At 57.8% G+C, this 20,616-nt stretch overlaps 2 protein-coding genes across 3 annotated transcripts; both read right to left on the bottom strand.

Moving 5' to 3' along the window:
- Positions 1-2,760: 2,760 nt before the first annotated feature.
- On the bottom strand, positions 2,761-8,639 carry CPLX3 (complexin 3). Its single transcript, XM_004473458.5, has 3 exons — positions 7,636-8,639; positions 6,382-6,469; positions 2,761-3,891 (listed from the first exon to the last, which is right to left on the bottom strand). Exons 1-3 carry the CDS (start codon positions 7,797-7,799, stop codon positions 3,667-3,669), a joined length of 477 nt encoding a protein of 158 aa, XP_004473515.1. The 5' UTR covers positions 7,800-8,639; the 3' UTR covers positions 2,761-3,666.
- A 60-nt stretch (positions 8,640-8,699) lies between these two features.
- Positions 8,700-20,344, bottom strand: LMAN1L (lectin, mannose binding 1 like). 2 transcript variants are annotated; one of them, XM_071214295.1, is made up of 14 exons: positions 20,328-20,344; positions 19,960-20,207; positions 17,586-17,740; positions 17,380-17,487; positions 17,238-17,296; positions 15,681-15,780; positions 14,809-14,929; positions 13,931-13,986; positions 13,105-13,234; positions 12,698-12,834; positions 11,730-11,797; positions 10,732-10,855; positions 9,983-10,110; positions 8,700-9,027 (listed from the first exon to the last, which is right to left on the bottom strand). In XM_071214295.1, the coding sequence occupies exons 2-14, from the start codon at positions 20,135-20,137 to the stop codon at positions 8,895-8,897; spliced, it is 1,497 nt and encodes a 498-aa protein (XP_071070396.1). In that variant the 5' UTR covers positions 20,138-20,207; positions 20,328-20,344; the 3' UTR covers positions 8,700-8,894. The 2 variants fall into 2 exon arrangements, with proteins under 2 accessions (XP_071070396.1, XP_012386443.1); XM_012530989.4 differs by lacking the exon at positions 20,328-20,344 and having other exon boundaries at positions 8,700-9,024; positions 19,960-20,236.
- Between the last annotated feature and the right edge of the window lie 272 nt (positions 20,345-20,616).

Genomic DNA, 20,616 nt, shown 5'->3' with positions numbered 1-20,616 from the left:
CTAGCTGGGGGATGGGAAAGGACACAGAAACTTGGCTCCTGCAGGAGGCCATCAAAAAGGGGTCCAGTCCCCAGAGGCCAGTCTGCCATCCCAGCCCTCCCTGAAAGCAAGATGAACCCACACTGAGACTGGGGCAGGGGGAAAGAGAACACATCAAATGACTACTTTCCCCAGAGTAACTCACCCATACCTGTACACTCAATCCACAGACAGTCAGACACTCACCGGCCACAGGTGCAGACACATACACGAAAACCAAGTCCTGTGCAAGCTCGCGATCCCCCTGCAGATCCTCACAGAGACACACCGCCGCCCACGGTCTCACACACACCTGCTCACACACAGGCACAGCTCCTAATAAGCCTGAGGCAGCCTTAAGGCTCCCTTGCTTACCCCAGGCCTCAAACAGATTCTGAGCACAGCCGGGCCGGCTGACGCTGAGTTAGAGACGGGGCAGGGGCTCTGAGGCTCCCTGCCCCCAGCCTGGCCTCTGGTCTGTGGCAACAGAGGGCAGAATCTCCAGGGCTCACCAGGACTGCACGTCAGCAGCCTGGACTCAGCACATGAATGCCCCCCAGATGGCCCCCGGGCCTGCCCGGGCCTCATGTCTGAGGAGGACCATCTGGTTGCTGGGGGAGGGGAGATCCTCCCCACTCCAACCCCAACTCCCCGCTTGCCCTCCCCAACTCCTCCCTGGGGCCAGCTGGCCTCAGGAAAATCCTGTGCTCCCTCTGCACCCCCTCCTCGCCAGGGGATTTGGGCCTGAGCAGTCTGTGGGTGGGCGGAAGGCAGGAGAAGGGCCCTGGAGGCTCCTCGGGTGGGGCCGCGCTGGCCACCTGCCTCCCTGAAATCCCTGGTGTCACTGAGCCCAGCCCTTGGGGGTGGGTGTGGGGCAGCCAGCCGCCTCCCTGCTCCAGAACGAGTGGGGGGTAGGGTGGGAGGGGATCTGTCAGGCCTTTCACCCATTTCCTGTGAAAGGAGGAGAGGAAAGAGGAGGGAGAGGGCCTTGAGTTGATGCCCTGACAGAGGGTACTAGGTCCTGGGAGAAGGGCAGTCTGGGTGGCCCTCACATCACACCAGGTGAGGGTGCCCGTCTCAGAGCAAGTGTTTGTCCAAATAAGCAGGAGTAGGAACGGGCTGGGAAGAGAGCAGTGGTCGATGTAGACAGGCACGGAGGGCGCGGAGTGGGGCTGGTGGGGGGAGGTCTGCCTCCCACCCGGGGCAAGGGGGCAGGATAGCTTCCCAGCCCAGGATGAGGCAGAGGCTGGGGGAGACGGGTGGAACAGAGGAGAGGGACACAGACTGACAGAGAAACCCAGAAAGCAGGGCTGATGGAGGGAGGGGGAGAGGGGAGGGCGAGCCTGGGGACCCCGCAGCCTGCCCTTTTGGCCCATCTCTACTCGGGCCCCAAAGCTGGCCCCACCCCATTCCAGGGACCATGCCGACAGGCCAGGGGCTTCTTGAGGTGTCCAGGCTGTGAGGTGGGGGGAGAGGTGGGACAGTCCCCTCCTACTCCCTGACCCCAGACCCCAGCCAGCAAGGTTCTGTGAGGGTTTGTTCAGTGCTGAACGCCCCCGGTCTCCCCATCACCCACCGCGCCTGCCTCTTTCCCTCTCTGCCCTGCAAACCACTGAAGGGGAAGGGGTCTGTCCAGTCCCATTAGGCAGAAGGCCCCTGGAGGGTGGAGTGGGCCTTGCTGCTGACAGCTGAGGAGGCCATGCTCACCCTGGGGCCTCCTGCAGCTCCAGAAAGGTCAGGAGGGATTTTTGTCTAGTGGCTGGGGGCAGCCTAAGAGCAGCCCAGAGGCCCAGGCCCCTTCCCGGGGACGCTCAGGAGAATGAGGCCCAGATCCTGGGACTGCGTCCCCCCTGCCCTCAGCCTCCTGCTTCCTCACCTTCTCTTTCTGTCCCCTCTTCACCTGTCCCTCCCCACATTACCTACTGGACAGGTTTTATATTCCTTGTTCTTATTTTACAAAGGAGGCCTGGTGGAAAGTTTGCCCTTGAAATCAGACCCTTCACATGGCCGTTCCGCCTGGCGTTCCTGGCTGGCTTCCCCACAGACCAGTGCCTCTGCAGCAGCTGCCCCAGAGCTGGAGGGAAGACTCCTGGGCTTGACCCGCTGCACCTTCTCCCTGTCTGGGCGCCCCTGGGTGGCCCGCCTGAGAGCCTCCTGCTGGGTTTCCTGGGTTCTCCAACAGGTGAGCAGGATGGGACTTGGGACCTTGGTTTTACAGGGGAAAAAACACAGGCCCAGAGAGGGAAAGGGATCTCCCTGTTCAGGATCACATAGTACCCGGGCCGGATTCATTTGCCCTGCCTTCTTTTTGTTATACCTTCCATCTCCAAGGTGAGGAGGGGGTATAGGCACATGTGCCAGAGACAGCCGTGGTTGAGCTGCAGCCCCTCCTGCGGTAACGCCACAGAGCCCCACCTCCCCTGGGCACGTCTGCAACCAGCTGACTGCTACGTCCATCTCAAAGCCCATATCTATTTCATCCAGGTCCTGGCTGGACCACCTGGACCTGACGCTCCATTAGCGTGGTGACCCCGCCCCCTCCCCCAGCGCCCCGGGAGGTCAGAGCTTGAACATCTTACGGGCTCTGGCGCTCACGCTTGGCACTCCCAGCGCTGGATTTCTCCTCACTCCTATGAAGCTGTGGGTGAGGAGGAAGAGAATACCCCTCCAAGAGCAGGGTTGGGGGACTGACGTTCACAAGACCCCAGCAAGAAGTGGGAGGATAGGCATGTCATTTGGAGGTTTTATTTTTTACCAATTTAAGATAAGAGATTTTGACTATGGAATCCAGAGACTTCTATGGGAACAGAACAGAAATGGGCTGGGCCCCAGGCCCAAACAAGGCCTGGAACTGCCTGGGCTGCTGTCCAGTGCCAGCTTCATCCTTGGCACTCGGCCCCTCACACAGCATGGCTCAGCTCCCAAGAGCCGGAGCCCACAGTCGAGGCACGGGCTGCTTGAGGCTGTGGCGACAGCTGCTGCCCCTGCCTGAGAAGGAGGGGTTGGGTTGGCTCCTAGAGGCCAAGCTAGAGGAGTCTTAGAAGTTACCTTGTTCTCCCCCATTTTACAGATGATGAAATGAAGTCCAAAAGAGCAGTGGCTTTCAAGGATGATAAAGGTGGAGACTTGAACTCAGGCCTCCTGTTTGCTGTTGGCCTGTGTCCACCCAAAGCCACCTCCGAGGATATCTGAGTGTTGGTGTCCAGAGAGGCTGGGCACCCAGGGGAGCTGGCTGGTGTGTATGTCTGCACGTGCTAGGAATTGTCTGTGGTTTAACTCACTGCATATAATGCCAGAGCTTTTCTTTCTTTCTCTCTCTGTCTCTCTGTGGTGCTCCTATGTGCAGGAAGTTGGAACTGTGGCAAGAGAAGATTAGGCCTTTTTCTACAACCTTGGGAGGCCTCCCCAGGCTGAGTAGAGGTGTGGCTCCCAGAGGGTGGGGTGAGGAATAGGGACTTTGTTCCCAGCAGTGAGGGAGAAACCAGAGACAGGAGTGAGACATGAGTGAGAAGGGTTCTGGGGTGTAGGTAGGGCCGGGGACACAAAGCCCAAGATGGGGTGTAGGTCCCTGGAAGTTGACGTGTGCTCTTAGCCCTCACGGGGACCCATCCCTGCAGTCACCCCAGTGGAAAACCCCACAAGAAGTGGTCACATGATGTGGCACTTCTCAGCCGACTGCTTGAGATCCCCCAGTGTGGCCTGGGCCTTGTCCTTGAGTGAACCAAGGTCCAAGCCAGGGAGGTTGGTCAGCTGCCCGAGGACAGAGGCCCTCTCCTCCTCCTCCTCGGTGTCCTCCTCAATCATCTTGGCCAGCTCTCGGGGCAGCTCCACGTCTCCACCTGCCATCTGGATCTGGCTCTCGTCTGTCTGGTTCTGAAGGGAATAGCAGGGCATGAGGTGGCTTTGAGGGGGTTGGATTCCAGGCTCCTGGATTCTTAAGCTCCATATTTCAGGGAGCTCACCCTCCCGTCTCAGGATCAAGCACTTGACACTTGGACTTAGAGATCTTACACTTCTATACTTTGCACTTTTATACCTCCTTCCTTCACCTCTGAGATTCTGAAGGACTAGCATAGTAAGTAAAGACAAAATAAAAATACCTAGAAGTCACCCTATTCAACAGCTATGCCATATATTGATTATTTATATAGTCATTTACCTTCAGCTACAGTCTAGAATGTAACCAATAATAGTGGTGGGTGCTGGGAAGTGGATGTGGCTCAAGCAATTGGACTCCCGTCTACCATATAGGAGGTCCAGGGTTCGATACCCAGGGCATCCTGGTGAAGGCAATCTGGCCCTGTGTGGCAAACTGGCCCACACAGAGTACTGGCCTGTGTAGAGTGCTGCCCTGCACAGGAGTGCTGGCCGATGCCGAGAGATAGTGCAGCAAAATGACGCAACAAAAAGAGACACAGAGCAGAGACAATAAGAGACACAGCAGACCAAGGAACTGAGGTGGTACAAGAGAATGATTGCCTCTCTCCCACTCCAGAAGGTCCCAGGATTGGTTCCTGGAACTGTCTAATGAGAATACAGGCAGACACAGAAGAAGATACAGAGAATGGATGCAGAGAGCACACAGTGGTGGGAGGGGGGAGAAATAAACAAACAAATAAATCTTTTTTAAAAAATAGTGGTGGGTACCATTTATCAAATGTCTTTTGTATGCCTGACATTGAGCTGGGTGCTTTGAATTCTTACAGAAACACTGTGAGGTAGATATTCCTAGCTCCGTTTTACAAATAAGCTCAGATCATTAAATAAGTAACTTGCCCAAGACCACAAACCTAGGAAATGGGGAAGCTGAATTTGAACCCATGTCACTGATTCTAAAATCTGTGCTCTCTTTGCACAACACCTCCTTAAGGCTGTTGTACTTCCCTACCCCTTCTCTGAAGGACTCTGGTTCTTTCTACATTGTGTCTTACGCAGTTGCATCCCAAGTCTTTCTTTTACTGGACTAAGAGTGCCCCCGTGGTGGGAGTTGTGTCTCCTACATGCTTAATGCAGGCATTTGAGGAATAACTCCACTCCTACCTGGGCACAATTCAGTAACGTTTTAGGACCAGTTTTCCCTTTGAAAAACTTCCAAGAACTAGTGACCTGGGGGTAGACAGAGGCAGCCAGGGGCTCTGTAAACATCTGTTAAATGAATGAATGTGATGTCCGTGTATCTGATCTCCCAATTTCAAGTAGAAGATTGAGGTTAGGAGTGCTGTGTCTCTGTACCTCTGTCTCCCTCAGAGATTTGAGCACATAGGCACTACTCTGGGAGTTACTTGTGCCTCATTTTCCTGGTGCCTTACAGTATGGGGGCAGGGTTCTTCTGTGACATTGTCCCTGGCTGCTTGGCTAACAAAGGGAGTACCTTGCTCTCTACAGGCAGAGTCTGGGGGTCTGGAGCAAGCACGGGCTCAAGATTCACAGGTCAGGCGGCGGACTTGGCCCAGTGGTTAGGGCGTCCGTCTACCACATGGGAGGTGCGCGGTTCAAACTCCGGGCCCCTTGACCTGTGTGGAGCTGGCCCACGTGCAGTGCTGATGCGCGCAAGGAGTGCCCTGCCACGCAGGGGTGTCCCCGCATAGGGAAGCCCCACGTGCAAGGAGTGCGCCCTGTAAGGAGAGCCGCCCAGTGGGAAAGAAAGTGCAGCCTGCCCAAGAATGGCGCCGCACACACGGAGAGCTGACACACAAGATGACGCAACAAAAAGAAACACAAATTCCCGTGCCACTGACAACAACAGAAGCGGATAAAGAGCATGCAGCAAACAGACACAGAGAACAGACAACCGGGGTGGGGGCGGGGGAAGGGGAGTGAATAAATAAATAAATAAATCGGAAAAAAAAAAGATTCACAGGCCAAGTCCCTTAATCTCTCTGAGCCTCATTGGTAGGTGTTGGTGATATCTATGTAGCAGTGTTATTGGGGCATTAGGTGAGGGAGGGAAGATCAAATGCCTGGCACTCAAAGTGTGCTGCATTCTCTGGCCCCCCTCCCATGTGTTCACAGCCCTAAGAGCACTCACTGTCCTCTGTGGTAAACTTGGCTGCCTTCCACCACCTCTTCAGGTCCTCTACCTTCTAAGGTGTCACCTGCCTGGGCGTGACTCAGGAGGGTTTAAGAGAGAAGGGACTTGGTCTGGCTCTAGACACACAAACAGGTCAGTTCCTGGAGAACTGGCTTCTCCTCGGAGCCCCTGGCAGGTACTGGTTAACCATGAGTGAGTGAGTGAATGATAAGCCACCCAAGAACCCTGTGAGCCTTATTGGCTTAAAGCTGCAGCACCCAGAGCAGGAGGAAGAAGTCCCAAATCCAGAGCTCCAAGCCCAAGACTCACCCCCCAGTCCAGGCCCTGCTTACCTTCGGTAGCCTGTATTTGTCTCGGAAGTGGCTCCTCAGTGTGGCTCGCTCTGCCTTTCTCTGAGTGTACTGTGCATCCCGCTCCATCCTGCAGGGGCACCGGGGGGGCGAAGTCATCGGCAGGGCAGGGAGAAGGGGCAGGGCCTGTGCGGAAGTGGCGGGAGGCATCTCTGTGATCTGACTGCTGGCCCAATCCCTCCATCACAGGGCCTGTGTGTAAGGAGGGCGCCCTCTCTTCCCTGGTGGTCTGTGATTAGTCGTTGCTGCCTCTTCCCCATCACAACACCCTGTATGGTCCTCGCACCTGCTGCTGGATGGAGCTGGAGGGGACGGCTGTCAATCTGCCTGGCTCTATCTCCCAACCCTAATGTGTCCCTCCCGGCCTCCAATTCGGCCTGTCTTTTCCCATCCCTCACAGGGAGAGCAGTGTGTGGGAAAGTAATAGGGACACACTTGGTTTTGCTTCACCACCACTTTCAGTATGTCCTTGGGTAAGTCACTTAGCTCGCTCTTCTGAAAAATGGAGGAAGATTTCCCAATTCCCAAGACTGTTATGAGGATTAAGTGAAATAATAATGGTGCTGTGTTGTAATGGCCAGGTGCTGTGTTAAGTTCTTTACATACACTGACCCATTTAATCTTCATAACAAATATAAAAGGCATGTATTATGGTTACCATCCCTGTTTTACAGAAGAGGAAACTGAGGCACAGAGACGTTAACTAACTTGTCTAGTCACCCAGCTAATAAGAAGCAAAGCCAGGATTTGAACCCAAGTAGTCTAGCCCGAGTGTAGTCTCTAACTCCACTCTGGCTACTTCTCTGCCTCAGCACTGCTGGCACACAAAAGGCTCACTATTAGTGTCCCATATCAGGATCTGTCTCCATAACTGGGAACACCCCTTGGCTGCACCTCTTTTCTCAGAGCCCTAGGCTTGGAGGAAAACAAATTGAAAGATCCAGGTAGCTGGTATACCAGAGCAGATTAAGGGATTACTTGTTTCATCATAAATGTGCATGCCCCACTCCTCCCGAGCCCCTGTCTTTCCCGCCCCTACCCCCTCTGGATCCTACTAAGAAGCTGGGGCCGGGAACCAGGTTTGAGATGGGATGGCGCTGCGGGCAGCTTAGAGGGCACTTCCCAGCCTCCTACTGCGTCTAGAGGAGAGGAGGAGGGCTTGGGCCTGAGGCTAGCCTGGGGGCGGGGTGGGCGGGTGGAGGTGGGTCTTTGGGGCTAGGAAGGGACCCTACTCACTTCTCTTCCACCAGTTGCTTCTGATACTCCTCGTACTCCTCTCGGCTCATGCCCTGTGCTTCTGCCGCCGACTTTTCCCCGTCGCCTTTGTCCTCGCCGCCCCCCAGGCTCCCGGTGAGGTTCTTCAGCTGTCCGCCCACCATGGTTTTCACCATGAACGCCATGGTCTTCAGCCTGGGCACTGAGCGCCGAGGACCACGCGCTGGGCACCGGCACGTCCGCGCCTACTTCAGCACCCGAACTCGCGGACAGCTCCCGCTGCCTGCCGGCGCCCGAAGCTCAGCGCCGCCCTCCATCCGCCCGGGCCCGCCCCCACCTCCCCCAACCCCTCCTCGCGGGGGGCGGGGGGCATGCACGGGGCTGAGGAGGCTGGACCACGTGCCCGCTCCCCACGTGCTTCCTTCCACGCCAAGCTCAGCCGGGCTCGGCCGACCGCAGATTAGGGCCTGCGGGGGTGGGGTCTCCTCTAGGGAAGGGGCTGCTCTAATGCAATATGCGCTCGAACTCTGCCTCCTGCCCTCCCGCCACTTCCTTCTCTTGGAAGTCGCTGATAGCCAGGATTTCAGCTGGGAGATCTCGGCAGCAGTAGGGCAAGGAGCTCAGGAACCCCAGGCCCCATCCCACTCTTCCCCCCAAATTTCTAAGACCTCCAAAGCTGACCAAAGAACTTGACATTGGGAAGGGAGAGGGAGATCCCCGAGGGTGATTCCCAGTTACAGATCCCAGGGCTCATATCCTCAGGTTCCTCTGTCTGCTCTGCTGACCCCTGGAGCAGCAGGGAATGGGAAAAGATTGTTCCCGGTGATGCCGGTGAGGCAGGAGAGGCATGAGGAGATATCACTCCCTATTCTGGGTGACTTTGAGGACGGAATTATACTCAGCTCTCCCCTTCTCTAGTCCTGAGCATAATTTAAGGCCCGTGGAAAATTCGGTCTTGTGGAGATCAAGTGAGCCCTTGGCCTCCTTGCCAACTTGGAGCCCATTGCTGGCTACCTACCCAAAGGAGGTGGAGGCCTTCAGTGAGATTCAGGCAAAGCTGGAAGGTAAATGATCATATCAAAATATGGGGAGAAGGAAATCTACCTTTAATAAGATGGAGCTTGTTACCCAAAAGCTAAGCTGTGGGTAGGAGTTAGGCGCCCAGAGGGAGAGGAGTAGAAGGCACTTAGAAGGCACAAATGAGCAAGCCCTCCATCCTCCAGATGCCTCCTGCTTTCCAGACATGAGAAGTGGACATTTCTCCTGGGCTTTGAGGTGAGTCATGCATGCATGCTGGAGGTGTGTGGCTGCCTCCTCAGGGCACCCAGAGCCCTGGGGACTTGCGATGCAGGACTCAGAGGAAGGCTGCCAGTGAACAAACAGTCCTGAAAGGTCTTGTCCAGCTCCTGTCTGCTGCCAGGGAGAGGAGAAGGTTACTCAGGCCTCTCCCTTCTGGACCCTTGAAACCAGGCCGCCCACACTCACCACCCCACGGCCCTGCTCTAGGACCTTCTCTGGCCACCTTGGACTGCCATATCAGATCCACACTTCCTCTCCCTGGCTCTCAAGTTCTGCTGAGGTTGATCCAGCCTTCCTGTCCACTGCATTCTTAAGCATTCCTGCTTCCATGCCTTGGCTGTTCTCCTTAGCTGGAAGGCTGTCCTTCTCAGTCTTTAAAGCTCAGCACACTTCCTCCTGCAGAACCCCCTAGCGCACCCTGATTTTTCTTTTCTTGAAATCCCACCAACAAGGACTGTCAGTTCCATTTCTGAGGTTCTTAGCACACCCCACATTACTAAATGTTTCATTCACTCAACAAACACCCACCTAGCTTTTTAATTGTCTGCCCAATTTTGCAACCTGCTTCTACCTTGGCTCCAATAGCACTGAACTTACCACTTTTTCTCCAAAACCCTGTGCTTTTTTATGCTTTTCACCTCTTTCTCATGCTGTGTTCACTTGTCATCAAAGACTTTTATTTATCTTTTACTTATTCTGGAGAGCTCTTAACCCCACTTGATGGCACATATCAAACCTCCCTCCCAGGTAAATTCCCTGAATCTCCCCAAGCTGGGTCGGGTGCTTTTTCCTGCTCTCCAGTAGGCCCTGAACTTCCTGTCATCACAGCACTGTCTACGTAAGGTGTGACTCTCAGTGACTTGTCTGCTTCTCAAACTAGAGTGAGCTTTGTAGAGCAGGACTTAGATGGGGCTGAGGTGAGCAGTTGGTCAGTAGTATCTGACAAAAAGAAAGCTAGTAGACCTCTCTGGACCTTAGTGTCCCTCTCTCCAATGGGAATGGCTATGGCCCTGCCCAGAACCAAAGCTGTTGGGTAGGTGTGGGGAATCCTGCCCATGGGAAGGCCCACCTGAAGTGCACGTAGCACAAGAAGCCTACAGTCTGGATGAGGAGGAAGAACAGGAAGATGCCGGGCCGCAGGCACGAGGAGGCTCCTGGGGACCGACCAGGTTGGCGGGGAGCTTTGGCTGCCCCTTTCTGAAAGGGAGAATCTAAGGTCCTGGCTCAGCTTCTTACCCAGCTGGCAGGGAGGAAGTCCTGGAAGCTGGGCCATGTGTGAGCTCAGTTTCCTTGCCCAGGCTTGGGGCACCCTGGCTCTCATCCAGGGAACTTGGAGAGGGGGCAGAGTACAAAGCTGCCTCTGCCACCCCAGCTCCCGTGGTGCCATCTGTGGAACAGCTGGGAAGGCCTGGGGCTTGAGATCGTCAAGGGACTGAGGCTCAAGGGATGAGAAGGAAGGGGTAGATAGCGAGCAAAAGACAGGGTGAAGGTGAGGGACAGGGCCAGACGTGACTTTACCACTGAGCTCTGATTTGACACAGCCCACCTCCATTTCCCTTATGGTCACTGAGAGGGTGGGAACAAATGGTTTCGCAGGACCCTGCTGGCTCTCTGAGTTGCGGAGCCTGGGACGCTCCAGAGAGCAGAGAAGGCAGAGAGAAGTTCAAGTTTGTGTCTCTATGCACACACAAACCCAGACACAGGTGTGCCTGCCAGGGGTCCCAGGAAAGGAAGGTAAAAGGCAGGAGGTACTTGGGGTTAAAGAAGTGCTGGAAGAAGAGTGGCTGAGGCCAAACCTCAGGGATGGGCCTCTCTCACCCCCGAGCTCCGAAGGTCCTTCTGCAGGAGACTCAGGATCTGGTCCAGCTCCAAGAAATGATGCTGGGTGCCCACAGGCAGGTAGAAGACCTGGGCTCCTGAGGCCATGTGTGCAGCTGCTGCCCTGGTGGTGGTGGGAAGTCCAGGAAAATGACCCATTGCCTCTTCTGGCTGCACCCAAATTGCCTACTCATTTCCCACCATCCCAGGGGCAGCACATGGGTGGGGAGCAGGCCCCATCCAGAGGTCCCCTTCTTTCTAAGTCTTCTCACTGGATCCTGAGATGGCTTCTTCTCAGAGAAGGGTCTCCCTAAAGCTGCCTGCCTGGACTCCAGGCTTCCCTGGGCTCTGCCTTCCACCCCCAGCCCCCAGGGAATCTAGCCCCTTCCAATCTTCCTTTCTGCCATCCCCAGCACCTAGATGCATGTGTGTGGGGGTGGGGGTGGATTAGACTCCAGCCATAGCATTTAGCCCGAAGCCCCCCTTCTCCATGGCATCAGGGGATTCCCCTACTCCCAGGGCTCTCTGGGTAGCTCCAGAGACCTGGGCTAGAGTAGGATGCTGGGAAGCTGGAAGACAGCCAAAGAAAGTCAGGAACTGCCTCCTCCAAGTGGACGTGATCTTGGTTGTCCTTCCTACAAGAATGCCACCCCCCCAACAAAATGTCCCCTTCTTCAGGAGCTGTCACTAAAGCAATGCTCAACTTTACTAATCCTCCCTGGGGTGCCAATGCCTTCATGAGAGGCCCCTCCCAGGGAGACTTGCTTTTGAAATAGGACTTGAAGAACTTTAAACTTGATTCAGTTAAATTCAGGATGATTCAACCAACCTAAGCAACCTCCAGCCCCTCTCTATGTGGCAGGCTTTGTGCTGCGTGCTCAAGAAATAATTAAAGGAAGAGCGGACTAATGGAAGAACTTCAGGCAGAGAGGCAAGTTGGTGGAGGGGGATACCTCTTCCCTCTCCCCCAGGACTTCCTCTGTGCCCTGTGTCCTCACCTCATTGCTTGCAGATCCTGGAGTAGTGTCTGCTGCCCACGGAGCAGGGTGCCGACCTTGCCCGAGTCCTGCAAGAGTGCCAGCCACTTCTCTCAGGGCCCAGGACTCAGCCCCTTTCTCCTCAGGTCCACCTGCCCCAGGGACACTGCAGCCCTCTTCATTCCTGAGGCCCCACCAGATGGCCTGGGCTTTCTTCATTTGGGACACATGGAGTTTGCCTGACCCCTGTCCATCTGGTCTTCTAGATCCCCCTCCTCGCAACCCCTTCTCCCCAAAGGAGGTCGTTTCCCCCTATTTCTGGGCTTTCTTAAAAGTACACCCTCCTCCCACCCCCACCCTCACCCCCACCACTGCAGGAGGCAGAGGTCCCACCGAGTCCGCTCTCTCTTCCTGCTTCCAGACCCAACGTGGGTGCCACGGCCAATCCACTCCCAAGCCTTGGGCCCCCACCCCTCGTCCCCCCTCCAGCAGCCCATCCTAAGCTGCTCTGGACTTAGGCCACAAGATTAAACCTGGATCTGTCACAGCCCAGCAAAGCCCACAGGAGCCTTTGGCTTCCCGCGCCCTGCACCGTGGGGCGTGACTCCCTGGGGAAGGGGCCAGGAAGGCAGTGGAGCCGAAATGAGGCTTCTGGCACATCTGAGCCTTAAGCAAGCCGTATGCAAATCGCATGTGAAGCTAAGCAAATTAGCACCCAGTCTATTTCTGTCATTCGCCTCCAGACCGGAGTCCAAATACCTGGCATCTCCTCTCCCCAGGCTCAGCCGCGTGGCTCTGTGGACATTTGCTGGCACAGAGATGCTCCTCCACGCTCCCCCGCCCAGCAGGCCCACCCCTCCCTACACGGGGCAGCATTGCAGGTCTGCCCTCCAGGCCCTGGGGGAGACAAGGTCCTAAGTGTAGGACCTGCTCTTTTTGGAAGGAGGGAGCCTGCAGGAGGAGTCTTGGATGCCAGAAGGTCCACTCACCCTGGCCCAGCCTGGGGACCCCAGCTGCTCCTTCCATTTCCTCCCAGCCCGGGCCAACTGCTCGGAGAGTCCCTGGAGAGCCTGCAGGATCTGGCTGTGTCTGCTCAGCGTCTCCTCCAGGCCCAGGAGCCCACCACCTGCAGAGTGGGGCAGAGCTGGGTGGGCAGCCAGTTGGGCTGGGGCAACGGATTCCAACTTTGGGGGGCTTCTTGCAGAGGGGGGCAGAAAGGCATGGGTGGCTTTTGCCTCCAAGCCCCTCACCTGGAAAGATGTGTCTGGGTGGTGGGGTGGGGACAGGATTGAACACCTGGGTCCCACTTAGTTGTGGCCCCCACAGGCCACAACTGCCCCATTGCCCCATTGGTTAAAGGCCCTGCCCCACCTGCCCACTCCCCAGCTCTTGGTACCCCTTTTCTGGGTTTCAGAATCTGACTTCGGAATTGCGTCTCTCCTGGTGCCGAGGGCCAGCCTTGCCCTCAGCCCTTCCAGCTGCCTTGCTAGGAACTGTTCCATCTCCAGGAAGGGCTGGGAGGGATCCTGGGGGAAGACAAAACCTTAAGCCTGAAACACAGGGGAGATCTGGGGGTGAGAGGAACCTGCTCATAGGGCTTCCCACATGCCCACTCTCCTCCTTGACCAAACCCAAAGGCTCACCCCAGGCAGGGACGAGCCCGATCTCTTCTTCAGCTCAGTCCCCAGGTCCTGTGCCTTCCAGTCCTCCAGCTGGCCTCCACTGCTGATCCCCACACCCTTCCCTCCCCACAGTGACCCAGGCCCAGCCTGCCCGCGAGGGCCTCAGGCCTCTGTGTATGCGGTGCCTCTGCCCAGCTAACTCCTTCTGCACCTGCAAACTCACCTCCCCCAGGCAGTCTTCCCTGCTCCCCCTGGCTGGGTTAGAACCCCTCCTCTGTGCTCCCACAGCCCCCCTGTACCTTTCAACACCCAGCGTTGCTCACTCTGGGCTGTAATATAACAGCCTGGCCCCAGCCAGCCTGGTGGGTGCTTGAGATCAGGACCTGGCTCTAGGCCACCTGTGGCCTCCAGCAGTGCCCAAGACAAGGCCTGGCCTGAGCAGAGCTCAGAGAACAGGTGGGATGAGGGCTTGAATGACAGGTCTGAGGGCACCGTGGCCTGAGTGGGCTGGGGTGAGGGGAAACATCGGGGATGCAAAGGGTCCCTGGGCTGCCTGTGCCCCAGTCCTGCCCCCTAGAGTGGGCCCGGGACTGGCATCACCTCTGGACCTGGCTCACTCAGGCTGAAGGTCAGGAAGGACAGGACGTCGTGGTCATCTGGGAGGGGCAGAGTGGAGAAGGGGCAGTCAGACCCCTCCACCCCATGTTATATCCATTCAGCCCTCAGCCCCAAGCCTTATCGTATTCCAGGGAGGCGAGAGAGCTGGGTGACGTTGGGCAGCATCTCTAAGCCTGGTCTTGCTCACTTCCCAGGAAGGGTGTGAAGGTCACACGAGCAAATGTGAGGCTGTGAGGACTGACTCCCACACACGGCCAGAGGAGGGCCCCTAGCGAGTGGGAAACTGGACCATCACAAAATGTTCCGGGCTAGAGCTGTGGCAGCCGACTTAGTGACACCCGAAGGCCTCCAGAGCATGCTGGGACTGGTAGAAGCAACCGGGAAGTGGCCACCCTTCCCGGCATGGCTCTGACCAGGTCACTCTCCTCCTCAGAAATGGTCTGTGACTCAGAGTCTAAGATCAAGTCCTGGTGTCTGAGGACTCCCACTGTCTTGTTGCAGCCTGCTGTCCAGCTGCGGGCCCCTCCACGGGCTCTCCACTGCATGGCATCCCTTGCTCCATTTCCGTAAACAATCCTTGCACGGTCCCTCTTCCACTTGCCCCACTGCTCCCAGCTAGGGACAGTTTATGGGGCCAACACTAGAATAAAAACTTACAGTGTTTTATCTCATTTGAGACTTTGAACAGCCTTTCCAGGCAGACATGACCTTCCCCATGGTAACGGAGACCTAGAGAGCATGGTGACTTGCCCAGGTCACACAGCGAGGAAATGAGTGACCCCACACCCAGTGCTGCTTAGAAGCTGTGCTCAGGATGGTGCGTCTGGCACTACCTCTTCCCAACCCAGCAGAACCCCCACCTGCCAGGGTGCCGGTGGCTGCTGAGATCCCAAAGAAACCTCCAGGGGCCAAAAGCAAGGGTCCCACGTCAACGCAGACTTCATCTGGGTCACTGGGAGTGAGGCCGCTGTTCAAGGATACCTGAGGGGACCGAGGGCCTGAGACCTTGGGAGCTAGAGCCCCTCCTCTCCCTGTCCCTTGCAGGGGCACTGCCTCCACCCCAACTCACTGCCTCCCCGGGCCCTGAAGGAGGGCGGGCAGCCACAGGGTGTGGCATCAGCACGGCCTGGAGAGGGCTCACGCATATGTGCTCCCGTCAGCTCGCACCAGGATGTGCTAGGCACCAGTGCTAGGGGGAGGAGTGTGAGGACTCGCCTGTGTGTGCCAAGGATGCCATGTCACAGGCCCAAGTCTGTTGGGGTCCTGGGCGCTCACATACAGTGACCCTGTAACTCAGAACCCCCATAATCTGCACCCCCCCACCTGGAAGATCCACAAAAGCAGGAGGGATGGGGGGGCAGATGTGGCTCAAGTTACTGAGCTCCTGCCTACCACATGGGAGGTCCCGGGTTCGTTTCCCAGTACCTCCTGAAGAAGACAAGCAAGACAATGAGCTGATGTGACAGGCTGGCATGGTTGAGCTGGTACAACAAGATGACTCAACAAGAGGCACAAGGAGGAAAATGTGAGATACAACAAAGCTGGGAGCAGAAGTGGCTCAAGCGATTGGGTACCTCCCTCCCACATGGGAGATCCCAGGTTCAGTTCCCAGCACCTCCTAAAGAGGAAGATGAGCACACAACAAACAGACATGGCGAGTGCAAACAACGAGGGGGTGGGGAGAAATTAATAATAAAATAATTCTTAAAAAAAAAAAGGAGGACCGACTCACGCGCAGCCTCTGCCCCCAGTAGGTGATCCGGACTCTGAAGGGGTATGGCCGATTCCGGAAGTCTCGGTGGCAGGAGCCCAGTACCCGGTCAGCTCTGTCCCTGTGGACACTCAGAATCCAGTTGGGCCACACAGGACCCAAGGCCCAGCCAGTGGGGGTGGTGCCAGAGGCCGCTCGGCCCAGACCTGCAGTGCCATCCCCTCCCCACAGGGCTACACAGTACGGGACATGCCTCCTAGCTCGAGTCTCCCCTGCTGTAGTCTGCTTCTTCAGCAGAAGAGAAGGGAAAGAACAGAAAAGCAAGCCCTACCTGGCGGAGGGTGGGACTTGGAGTTTACAGAAGAAGCAGGGAGGGGCCTCCCGGGGCCCTTCGCCATGGGGGGTGGAGGCCTGGACCAAAGGTGGGGTTTCTACTCTCACCTCAGCCCAGGCCGATGGCCTCACCCCACTGCCCTCCTGCGCTCCCACCCCAGCCCCTAGGCTCCCCGTTCCCCTCTGCCCCTGGGTAGGGCTCCTCCTCTCCCTTCTGTCAAGGGCGCAACCTGCAGCAGACGCATCCCAGCAGCCAAGGACAGGGAGGCCGGGCCCCCCGCCCCACAGGGTGGTGCGGCAGGCCCTGGGGACTTGGGAGAATGATGTTGAGCTCGCGAGGCCCGGAGATTTGCTGGGCACCCAGGACACTGCCGGCAGCTCATCCGAGAGCATCTGTCCCTGATGCCTTTGGCCAAGACAGAGGCCGCGCCGGGCCGGGGAGCGGCCAGCTCCAGAGCAGACCCCTGGGTTTGCACTGAGTGACCCTGGGCGGGCCACTTCATCTTTTCAAACCCATTTCCCCATGAGTAAAATGAGGTTAATAATGGAAACTACCTCATAACAGCGTTGTGAGGGTCCACCAAGACAATGAGGGTAAAGGGCTTGGCGCTGAGCCTGGCGTACAGTAAGCGCGCCACCGCTCCTAAACGTTAGCAATTACCGTAATTGCTAGGAGCCAAGGGCTGTTTGCCTAGAGACACGGACAAACTGGCCTAGCCACTGAGAGGCAGCGGGGCCGGGAGGGGTGGGAAGCCACGTCATCTGGGAAGAAGGCAGGCAGCTGGCGCAGGGGAAGGGTAGGGACGCCGGGCACTTATGCCCGGGCTCAAATCTCAGCTCTGCACAGTGCTGTGTGTCCTTAGGCAAGTCATTTCCTTCTCTGGGCCTCAGTGTCCTCACCTGTAAATGAAGACTCATAATCCCCATTTATCAAGGGTGTTGGTGGTTAGTTGAAACCTGTGAGTGAAAACACTCGGCATGGGGCCCCAGCCTCAGTCGCTTTATTCCCTCTGCTGACCTGGGGCTCTTGGGTTAAATGAATTGAGGACTCAGTGAGGTGAGGAAACTCGGGCCCGAGGCCACAGAGGCACAGCTGAGGCTGCATGGGACGGGGTCCCAAGAGGCAGCCATCGGCTCAGGGGAGAGGCCAGCGGGCTGGCACGGGCGAGGAGGGCTGAGCTCCGTCAGGGCCCGGGACACAGACGCCCGGCCTGGGAGTGGAGAGTGGGTGCCAACGATCCTTACCGCAGCAGCTCGCGGGGGTGGAGCCCGTCGCTGGCCAGCACGCGGATGGCAGGGCTGCTCTGCGTGGGGGCGACACGCAGCCTGAGCCACGGGCGCGGGGAGGGGGGCGGGGCCGGGGCGGCAGGCGCGAGGCTCCACTCACCTGGGTACCCTCGGCCGAGGAGTCGAAGAGGATCCCGATGCCGTCGCGTGGGGCCAGCCCCCCCAGGGCGGAGCCTGCTGCGCCCCTGTCCCGGGTGTACCACACGGCCTGCGGGTCTCCAGCCCCTCAGCTCAGAGGTCCCACCGCCCGCACCCCCAGCCTCCCCGACCGGCGCCCTCAGCGGGACCTTGGCAGGGGCCGCTCACCATGCCCTGGGCTCCGCGGCGCCCCGGTCCGGTCACCCTCATCTGCATCTCCACCTCCCACGCGGAGAAGGGGACAGAGGCGCGGCTCCACACCGCGCCGCTCCGGTTCCGCAAGGATGGGGCCAGCCGCACTTCCTCCAGGCCCGGGATGGCGTCTGCGGGCCACCGCGGCTCAGCCTGGGCCCACCCTAGCCCCGGCCCCCCAGCACTCTCTCTCACGGGCCTGGGCTAGGCTCTGGGGAGGGAGGAGGGGCAGCGAGGCTGACCCGGTTGACCAGACGCAGGGCTCAATGGGAGAAATGGGGACCGTGGTCTGGCCCGGCCAGAGAGGCCTTTGCCAGGCGAAGGCAAGGATGCGCCAGGCTCAGTCTGGGCGCTTTACCTGCAGACTCAGTTTACCCTTGCCACAGGTCTGTGTGGTTTGTTTTTATTAAACCCCGTTTCAGGGATGAGACCTAGGGAAATTAAAGAACTAAGTGGATTGAATTCATGTACATCTGGCTCGAAAGTGCAAGCTTTTTCCACCCAAGAGAGTTTTCTGTCTAATCCTCTCCATTTCTCAGACGAGGAGGAAGCGTCCTCGTGTGCCTGAGCCCACACGACCAGCAGGGCGATTTATAGAGATGAACCGCCTGGCTCAGGATTCAGGCGTGGGGCAGCGTGGAGGGAAGTTCCTGTGTGGCCAGAGGAGGCGGGGGTGTTCCTGCTGGAGAAGACCTTGGGGGCATTTCCAAGGTGGGGGAAGCGTGGGAGCAAAGGTGCTAGGACCGGGCCCTCAGGACGGGAGAAGCAGGCGATGGGTGGAGTGTGTGTGGGAACTGGCACTGGTGGGAGCGGGAGGACGGAGCCCTCCGTGGTAGAAGGGGACAAGAGGAGAGAAATGGAGGTGGGCCGCACCCTCCGGCCTGCCAGCCTGGAACCTGGCCTAGGGCCCAGTCCCTGCCAGGACTTCCGGAAGCTGCTAATCCAGCCTGTTTGCTCTGCAAAGGCCAGGGTGGGGGCAGGGAGGCTCAGAGGCTGCAAGACAAGAAGCCCTGGGTCCTTAGAAGCTGCCACTGCCTCTGAAGTGACTCGCAGAAGGCATGGGGTGTCTGACGCCTACCACCTACTGTATTTCCACATCCTGCCTAGGTGTGGCTTGTTAGTGGGATTTATACCCCCACCGTGGGCTCTTGAGACTGACTCAGCCCTGGGTCCCTGGAGCCCAGGACAGAGCTGGGTACAGAGGGGCATAACGGGGTGGGAGTCAGATAGGAGATGAATGAATGAATGGACAGTGAGCGTATCCTTGGGTGATCTTGGAGAATGTGCCTCTGCTACCCCACGTGGACTTCGATGACCCAGACTTGGCATGGACCAGAGGCAGGGCCTGGCTTGGCGCTGTGAGAAAAGCGTTGTTCTGGTGCCTTCCTTACCTCCTATGCCTCTTGTGGAGGACAGCCTGAAAGACCTGCTGACCAGGCCTGTCATCTGTAAGGGGCCCCTTGGAGTATTTTGTTCTGGTCTTAGGAATCATGGAATCATGCCGTGTGTCTCCTCTTACATCTCGTAGATAAATACACAATAAATCTGCTTGCTTTCTTCACCTTGCCTGTTAGGAGGGTCTGAATAAAATCCATGGCCCAACGCTGACTGGTGGTTGGACATCACAGCAAATTGGCGATCAGCCAACCCTGGATTCATTTCATGCCCCAACCCTAACCCTGAGCCTCATTCCTCTCTTTCCTAATGTAAGCCTCTCTCTATTTTCTAGGTCCTTGAAGTCATCATAAATCCTTTCTGGAACAAGACCAGATAGAAGACAGACTCTGTAGGTCTAGATTTGTAAGTAAGGCCTTGAACACAGACCTGTGGGTCAAGACGCCTGCTTCGCCACCAACACATACTGGAGAGGACTGCTACTCTTTCTGGCAAAACAGCCGGGCGTGAGATTACCTCCCTCCAGCTAGCACCCCCACTCTCACGGACAGCTGCAGGCCCGACAGAAGGAGCCAGGAGAGGGGGCATCTGTGCCGGTCAAGTTGCCTTGTTTCGTGTGCCTGGACCTGAGCCTGAGTGTGTGTGTGTGTGCGCACGCATAGGACTGAGACAGGGGAAGGGGAGGGGGCCCAATGTGAGGCAAAAGAAGAGAGAGGCTGCAGGACAGAGGAGAGAGGTGGGGGAGGAAAACTGAGGCCAGGGGGTAGGTTGAGTTGTGGTGGGTAGAGCCGGAGGCAAGCCTGGGAGGGGTCCTGGTCCATCAGGGTGCTGCACCCCCCCAGCACAGGCTGGCACCTTAGGCCCACTCCCACCCAGTCACAGCCGCCGAGAGCTGATCAGCCCCTCCAGCATGCTGAGGGACTCCAGGCACAGCCTGTCACTGTCCACCCCTCACCTCCGTGATGGCTCCAGAAGGGGATTCCAGCCCCCGGCAATGCCAGCCTTGGTCCTTTGAAGCTGAGCTTGTATTCAAACCTGCGCTGAGGTCCACGGCCCCCCGCAGGGCTGTGGGGGGCCAGAAGCAGGAGGAGGAGAAGGCAGAGTGAGGCGTCTGGGCCACCGACCCCCGGCATTGTGAAGGGCTCTGATCTGCTGGCCTCAGGGTGGATCCGGAGCTGGGAGGCCAGGGAGAGGCTCCCGGGGCTGCGCCAGGCCGGGAGGAGCCAGGCTGGGCCTGGAGCTGGTTTTTGGCACGTCCCCTCTCTCCCCACCCCAACACATCCTGTTCCTTCCAGGCCTGACCTAGGCCAGTCCCTCTCTCACCTCTAGCTAGACCTGGGCTGCCCCGTCGTCCCCCTCACCAGCCTGAGCTCTGCCCTGCTCCTTGGCTCGGCCTTCGTCCCCCCTGCCCTCAGCCCCAGCAGCTGTGGGGGCGGCAGGGAGGCACAGGCCCCAGCCTGCAGCAGCCGGCCTCTCCTCCCTTCTGGGGAGGCTGGCCTTCACCTCCTGCCTCCTCCCTGCACAGGGGGATCCTGATTGGCCGTATGCCCACGCCACCCTCCCCCCACCTTCTCTCCAGCTGTGATGCTGCTTCTCTCCCATATTCCCAAAC

Source organism: Dasypus novemcinctus, chromosome 3 (genome assembly GCF_030445035.2).
Source record: "Dasypus novemcinctus isolate mDasNov1 chromosome 3, mDasNov1.1.hap2, whole genome shotgun sequence".
Lineage (NCBI taxonomy): Eukaryota > Metazoa > Chordata > Mammalia > Cingulata > Dasypodidae > Dasypus > Dasypus novemcinctus.
This window is presented reverse-complemented; position numbering and strand designations above follow the sequence as displayed.

Bases quoted from the DNA above. Each gene is read 5' to 3' on its own strand.
- LMAN1L (XM_071214295.1), bottom strand. From the start codon at position 20,137: ATGCCGGGGGTCGGTGGCCCAGACGCCTCACTCTGCCTTCTCCTCCTC. The intron at 10,856-11,729 runs GTGAGGACACAG...CACCACCACCAG, and splicing joins CAGGATCTGCAAGCAATGAG to GGCAGCAGCTGCACACATGG. The intron at 10,111-10,731 runs GTGAGAGAGGCC...TCTCCCTTTCAG, and splicing joins AGGACCTTCGGAGCTCGGGG to AAAGGGGCAGCCAAAGCTCC.
- CPLX3 (XM_004473458.5), bottom strand. From the start codon at position 7,799: ATGGCGTTCATGGTGAAAACCATGGTGGGCGGACAGCTGAAGAACCTC. The intron at 6,470-7,635 runs GTGAGTAGGGTC...GTGCCCCTGCAG, and splicing joins AAGCAACTGGTGGAAGAGAA to GATGGAGCGGGATGCACAGT. The intron at 3,892-6,381 runs GTAAGCAGGGCC...TATTCCCTTCAG, and splicing joins ACAAATACAGGCTACCGAAG to AACCAGACAGACGAGAGCCA.